Genomic DNA, 7,585 nt, shown 5'->3' on the forward strand with positions numbered 1-7,585 from the left:
ACAGGATCCACCTCCATCCAGGCAGCAGACAGCACAGCAGTCAATGGCAGTATCACGCCTACAGACAAAAAGTAAGATCTCCAATGCACTTCAGCCATTTCCCTTCCTTTTTCTTCTTCCCAGCTCATACATGCAGCCATTATCCAGCTTGTCACTGCGAATAAATAAACCTAACATTTCCCTCTAACTACAGATCTCCTCTGTCCTTGTGTGAAACTCTGATTTGGGGGGGTGGGGGGGAGGGAGGCAGCTGAAAACAAACAGGGCCTGTACAGTAGAAAAATTCAGAATGAGGTCTGGCCTGGATACATTTGCAATTCAGGGCTTTTCTGCAGTTGCCCTTTTACTGTAGGGCAGACTGCAGAGCATTAAGCAGCAGTATTTCTGAATGCTGTATGAGGCAGAAAGATAAAAGGGTATCTTTCTCCAGTAGTGGCTGGCAGTTTACTGGGGTTATTTAATCGCTCTCCTGAACATGTAGAAGAAGAGGAAGAGGGAGGCGTGTTCTCTCAGCACAAGAGCTTTGCTGTGTAGCACGTGAGCTTTCTGGTTTCTTCTAACGTCCCCCTTCTCCTTTCTAGAGTGAGAGAAGCCTAACTTGAGCTTCCTGTTTCACTCTGTAACTTCCGCTCTGTTCAAATTGAGTTCAGGCCACAGCTTGCTGTTTGCCGTTGGGGTCGTTCTCATGGGATGTCAGTTCTCAACTGTACTCCAGGGGAACCAAAATAACAATGAAGCTGTTCAGGTAAAACAGTCTCTCAGGAAAGTGTGGCTCAGAGGTGGGTTGGGAGAGAAAGGTTATCTTCTCTGTTTTAGACTTGAAAATAGGTGGACCTTGTTTGGACTGTTTAAGGAGCCCATAGTGACTTGCTCTGACCTGTCTAAATTAGTTTGCTCTAACAAAAGGCAGCGTGGCTAGTTAGGAGAGTGCAGGTGGCTTGTGAAAGCCATAGCGCATCTGTAGTGTGGCTAATTCTGAAGAATTAACTGGGGAATTGTCAGGCAGATTTCGTCGTGAAGTTACGTCAGACGTGTAACTGAACGCTTCAGAATCTCCTACTAGAATTGCAGTTTTGGTAGGAAGCTGCATGATGTATAAAAGGATCCTTGCAGCAGTGCCTGCAGAGGAGCTCCTGTTGCAGGTAACTGTAGGGATGGAACTTGTTAGCATGTCGTCTTTTTCTTGAAGAGGGGGAGCAAAACTCTTGCCAGCTTTGGCGGGGGGGGCATGGAGGAGGCATCGGGGAAGGCAGCTGGTGTTGGGACTAGTGTATTGTCACGCATGGTGACCTGTACTGGCCTATTCCTTCCTTTCTTTCTGTGTCTGTCCAAAATTGCAGCTGTAGAGCAGTGACCGCGTATTTGGTCTGTGTGTGATGCTCAGCGCAGTAGTCCTTGCTGAGCTTTATTAAAATAAAGACTGTGATGTATCATTCAGTAGTATAAGCAAGTCATTGTACATGTGACAGTTTAAAAATCAGAAGATTAATTAGAGAAGCACCTGCTGATCTCTAAGTGTTCCTTTTATCTTCAATAAGGCAATGGCTGGCAACAGAAAGCACAAGAGCAGCAATTTTAATAAAACAAAACAAGCAAGCCCCAATGAATCAACCAAAAAAACCCAGACCATCCAAACTTTTAATATTTAGGTAATCTTCTGAAGCAGACTAAAGACTTTCTTCAGGAAATTGTTAAGGATACTTGGTAAGCAAAATAAATTCCAGCTTGCTTTTAGAGCTCAGTATGTGCCCATTCTAGCTGTGGCTGCAGTGGAACATGTTTGGTTTTGTTGAGGTTTTGGGAATTTTTTGCTGGTGATGCTCCAGGGTTTGCTCTTCACCATTTCCAAGACCATGAGAGGCTGACACCAATTGCTTTCTGTTGCATTAATGTTTATCTCTTATCCTCAGGATAGGATTTCTGGGACTTGGCCTGATGGGAAGTGGCATTGTCTCCAACTTACTGAAGATGGGTCACACTGTCACTGTCTGGAACCGCACTGCTGAGAAGGTAGGCATGTGCTTAAAGTACAGGTGATACTTAACCTTTTCTAAACATGTAGTTACCACCTTTAGCTCGAGGAGGCCTGGAGTCACCAATCGCCTGGGAGAGGGTGCTGAAGAAACACAAGTATGTGCTTGCCACCTTGTTCTGTTATTATTTCCTAGGTGCTTCTTGGTGGCCACTTTAGACTAGATGAAGCTGTAGTCTGTCCTATTATGATCATTCTTATGTGAACAGTCCCCACCCAGTTGCTATTTTGTGCGAGATGAGAGAGTTGCCAGAAAAATTACAACCTTGTATATGTGTCGAGGAATGCAATGTAAAGTGCCTCCGGAATGACTGTTGATGTAAATAGCCAAGTCATTGTGTCATGGAGCTGGACGAAAACAACAAGTGCTGGGGAGTTGGTCCTAGGAGTGGTGTGGTAAGATGTACTGCTTGACCACAGCTTCATCTACACACCCATTGTGCTGTTCATGTTGCGGTAACAAAGGTTCAGTTGAAAACCTATTGTGTCATAAGACCTGGATGAGAAGAGTTTTACAGGTGTATTCAAAGTGAAAATGGAGCTTATATTACACTTACATTCTAGCCAGCATTATTCTTTGTAGTGAAGGAGTAGGTAACTGGGGGAGATCTGCTACTCGGGTAATATTGCGGAATATCAAAGGCAAGAAGGGCACTGTGGTTACTTTGTTAAAAGGGATTAAAAGATTTTTTTAATTTTTTTTTAACTGCAAAACATGGATGGTATGAGGGGATAGGGTAAGAAGGAGCTAAGATTTTGAAGGAGCAGCCCACTAAAACGCATGTCGATCTCAGCTGCGCATATTTGCATTCACTGTCCAGTAACACCTTTTGCTATGTCTGTTTACCTTTTTTTTTTCTTCCCCCCCCCCCCCCCCCCCTTTCTCCCCCCACACACACAACCTCAACTCTCATCATTTCACCTAAGCGTTCTTTTCCTGTGTCTTTCTTTTGAAGTTCTTCACTTCGGGTTTCAGAAAAGCTGCAAAAGAGCCTCGTGTGTGTGTGGGGACAAACCAACAGAAGACAACCCAGTTGCTATGTAATTAGTACGCCTGACTCCTTTTGAGTTGGGTCCAGCAGCAGAGTTTGTTTCAGCAAAATGCTAGAGAACCCATTTGCTCTGTACTAAATTTTTCTTACGTTTGGATTTGTGACTTTTGCAGTGTGATTTGTTCATCCAGGAGGGGGCACGGCTGGGAAGAACCCCCGCTGAAGTTGTCTCCACCTGTGACATCACCTTTGCCTGTGTATCAGATCCAAAAGCAGCAAAGGATGTAAGGATTAGCTCTTATTTTTCCCCCACCAGCTAGACTACAAGATACAGTCACTGAATTCCAGTTCTGATTTCTACTAAACAAGGTAGCCTGTGTCATTGTAGATGCTGGGCAGTGCAGCTATGTAAAAATAAATATCCCAACAAAAATCATACTGTTTAAAAAATAATCCCTGGGAGTTAGGTTTTGATATCCCTCTAGGAGTCTATCCCTGCAGTGCCAGGCTCACTTGAGCTGCTGTCCTGCAGGGTTGGAGTTTCTTTGCAGACACCCTATTGCTTTACCGCTACAGCTGGTACTTGGTCCGAGTGGAGTGTTGCAGGGGATTCGCCCAGGGAAGTGTTATGTGGATATGTCCACCGTGGATGCAGATACAGTCACAGAGTTGGCCCAGGTAATCACATTGAACTGAACTTCTAACATCATGATTCAGCAGCAGTACTGCAGTTCTTGTTGCTTCAGGCAGTAAGCTGTTGATAATAAAGATGCTTCTGAAAATTTGTGGGCTTCTTTTAGGAGACACTCAAGTCCCAAGCAAATAAGACAAAATAAACTGTCAAATCTTGACCAGCAGACAAAATTGGATGAAATGTTCCCTGGTGATAACAGCAAAGCCGGGGCTGTTAGCTGGCACTAATGCAAACAGCCAGCCAAATTCTGATGCCTTAAGAAGTATTTGTAGCCAGATTGGTATTCTGTAGCAAACTGGAGGAGAAAGCACTGTCTGGATTAATAACTGTCCTTAAATTGGTAAAATGCATAATTAGGGGAAAAAGAATGCCTTCATGTTTCATTCTGTAGAAATATTATGATAGAGAGGATTTCTGTAGAAGTGTTCTGATTATTTCTGATGTGATGTTTTTGATTTCCTCTTTGGCATCTTGATTGTTATCCTCTGCCCTAAAGGCAGTGTGTGTTGCTGCACAAGGATGGGGAGCTAATTTTGGTGAAGTCTTAAGAAGACATATTGGTGATGTGGTAGTGTGTAACATGAATTTGTAGAATGAAGAGTCATACATGTTAGTAAGCCTCTGGCTGAAGACATCTGTCAAAGGGATGTCTTCCTCTTTGGGGAAAACATCATAACAGTCAATCTGCTGAGATTCCTACACCACGTGTACCATTTCAGCACTGGTTCCTTGCCCATTACAGGGTGCCATGGCAAAAGCACGTAAGTTCAGCTGCTTAAAACACGCACAGCAGTGATGGGTGCAGGAAAGTGTTGCTGGAGTGTGAGGGCAACTTTTGGTCTTGAGTACCCTTTGCAGGATGCAGCGTATCACGTGTTAGTGCTTTCCTCTCCTATTTATATGTCTGAGCTATTTGTTTTGCTTTAAAATTCTGTTCTGGGGACAGGAAGGCCCTAAACAATGTTCTTGCTGTGCTGCCTGCTGAGCATCAATGCGTGCTGTTCGTGCGCAGCTAACCAGAGGTGTTCTTTTTCCAGGTGATAGTGTCCCGAGGTGGTCGCTTTTTGGAAGCACCGGTCTCAGGAAATCAGCAGCTATCTAATGACGGGATGCTTGTGATCCTGGCCGCTGGCGACAGGGGTTTATATGAGGACTGCAGTAGCTGTTTCCAGGCAATGGGGAAGACCTCTTTTTTTCTAGGTAATCAAAATGCAAAGGGCCTGGTAGCAGTTTCTTAGTCAGTGCAAGGACTGGGAATTCCAGCAAGGAGTCTGAGGCATACGTGTCATCTGTTTCTTGTCTCTTTGGGCAGTATGGGAAACTGGCCTGTTCTTCTGGAACTTGACCAATTTCAGAGCCTCCAACCTAAGTTTTCTTTTTTGAATACTGGCTCATTTTGGAGGATCTGTGATGCTTTTTATTTTAAATCATATTTTGTTATGATTTCTCCCTTCCTTTGAGTGCTTGGAAAATGGGTATGTTTTCTGAAGCCTTTCAGGGGAAGGGAGACCTGCCAAGTGCTTGCTATGAAGAATCCAGTAGTGTTAATACTGTGTGGGATGGGGGAAGCAAGGCTGCTGTATCTCTTCTGGAGGAATGCCCAATGGTATGTCTTGCTCCCAGGTGAAGTAGGCAATGCTGCCAAGATGATGCTGATTGTGAACATGGTTCAAGGCAGCTTCATGGCAACGATAGCAGAAGGACTGACCTTGGCTCAAGTGACTGGCCAGTCCCAACAGACCCTTCTGGATATCCTCAATCAGGGACAACTTGCCAGCATCTTCCTGGACCAGAAGTGCCAAAGTAAAGTCCTCTTACGTTGTTTTATGATAGGACGTTTGCCACAACCTAGCAGTTTTTCACGTAGTGGCAGAAGGGAGAAAATGACCGTCCCATCTTCATCAGACTGGGATTCTGGGTATTTTTAGCATTCTGAAAATGAAGAGCTGATTTCCATTCATTACCCTTCATAGCCAGGGCTTCTGAGAATCCACCCCAAGCTCTGCATTGTCTACAGCCAGCTGAGGACTTGAGTTCACAGTGAGGATTTCATTGGGGCAGGGTAATAAGTGAAACAGAGGGCAAGCTGCTTAGAAATCTAAGCGCACTTTGTCAGTGGGCAATAGTGACATTATCTGCTGTGACCAGGTGAAGATAGAGAGCAGAGAAACAGGAGAGCTAAAAGCAGTGTTCTGGTGATCAGCATGGGAAAGGGAAGTTTAGTGTTGAATTGCATGGCCTTGCAGTGTGGGCTTGATTTACTTTTGTCATGCTTATTTTTCGCACGCATTCCTCTTGACAGATATCTTGCAAGGAAACTTTAAACCTGATTTCTACCTGAAATACATACAGAAGGATCTTAGATTAGCTATTGCACTGGGTGATTCTGTCAACCACCCAACTCCCATGGCAGCTGCTGCCAACGAGGTAAGAATTGTTCAGTGTTCAGATATGCGTTACTCAACATTTCAATAGAGCCATTTGTCAACAAGAGATAAAAATCTAAGAATGACATCATCTCTAAGACAAGGGAACAGCAATCGAAGTATATTTTGACTAGGATGGAATTGGATTTGTTTTGATTGTAGAAGCCCTTAGAAAGTCACATCAGTAAACACAGATGGCCTGAACAAGACCTGGTGTGTTCTGATCTGCGTTTCTCTAGTTACTTGACATACTGTGCAGTTCTCTGGTTTGCAACAGTCAGCAAAGTAATCTTTCTGCTGGGGAAAGGCTTCGCACAAGAGCAGGCACTGATCCTTCTCTAATTTCTCTTCTCTAGGTCTATAAACGAGCAAAAGCATTGGACCAATCAGACAACGACATGTCTGCAGTGTACAGGGCCTACATCCACTAGGCTGCACCATTCTTACTGTTAATACTATGATTATTGATTAATATTATTATGATACTGGGTTTTAACTCTGGACCAGTCCATCTCTGTCTCTCCATTTCCTTTTATACACAGACTTTGAGATCTGCCACGGAGGCAGCTGCTGCGGTGAGCCTTCCCCTGGTGGCAGAAGGGGGGGAGGAGGGGGCTCGGATTGTTGCAGTCTAATTAGAAAAATCCATGCCATGCACTGACAGTCATGGAACAGAACAGTGGCAGCTTGTTCAGAAGCTCTGAGGCAATTCTGCCAGAAGTCTGCTGCTTGGCTGCTTTTATTTTCCTCTTTGTATGCTTGTCCAAGATGCTGTTTCTAACGATCCCTTTTCTCCTTTGCTGTGAAATAATGCGTGTGTTGGACTCTCTGCATCAAGGGGACAGGTGACATCCATCCCATCTACCTGTGAATATCACTAAAGTCCTTGGTCCCAAGTAAGGTGAGGAGCATTCCTGTTAATCGGCCACTGTTAGAGAGCAAAGCACCTCCCATGGAGGAGAATGGCAGTTCCAGAAGGTAATGGGGTTGCATGCAACACTGTCTTGGTTCTGTTTCTTTTTAAACTTCCACCTCCCCAACCTTGATGGAGGAATTCTTTGTACTGTGTTAAGAAGAACAGATTGCATCCATGTCTTCCCCTGTACAGACAACAATAGCTTAGGGAACACAAACCTTACTGAAAATGAGAGAATGCCAGTGTAAATGAGCTTCCTAAAAGGCTAATCACAGCTGCCCATCCCACAAACAGCATTGGAGATCAACATATTTGCATAGAAAACTGCAAGAGAAACATACAGCCTAAAACTGGGCCAGAGATACTTTTATTTGGGGAAGGAACGAACCTTAGGGTTGCTCCTGGCCTTAGCTTATGTTGCTTTATTTCTTGGCTTTTTTTTTTGTTGTTGTTGTTGTTTTTACCCTTGTAGTCTTTAATTAGAAAGGTGTCTTGGATTGTAGCAGTGTCACAAGCAGAGTGATG

General features: G+C 44.2%; 1 protein-coding gene across 1 annotated transcript; it reads left to right on the plus strand.

Moving 5' to 3' along the window:
* Positions 1–3: 3 nt before the first annotated feature.
* GLYR1 (glyoxylate reductase 1 homolog (Arabidopsis)) lies at positions 4–6,928 on the plus strand (the record flags this gene model as incomplete). Its single annotated transcript, XM_009694919.1, has 8 exons — positions 4–71; positions 1,911–2,010; positions 3,198–3,308; positions 3,601–3,702; positions 4,756–4,918; positions 5,342–5,521; positions 6,021–6,145; positions 6,501–6,928. Coding segments are annotated over 8 exons (924 nt in total), but the record flags the coding sequence as incomplete, so codon positions are not given.
* Between the last annotated feature and the right edge of the window lie 657 nt (positions 6,929–7,585).

Source organism: Cariama cristata, unplaced genomic scaffold (assembly GCF_000690535.1).
Source record: "Cariama cristata isolate BGI_N322 unplaced genomic scaffold, ASM69053v1 scaffold39582, whole genome shotgun sequence".
Taxonomy (NCBI): domain Eukaryota; kingdom Metazoa; phylum Chordata; class Aves; order Cariamiformes; family Cariamidae; genus Cariama; species Cariama cristata.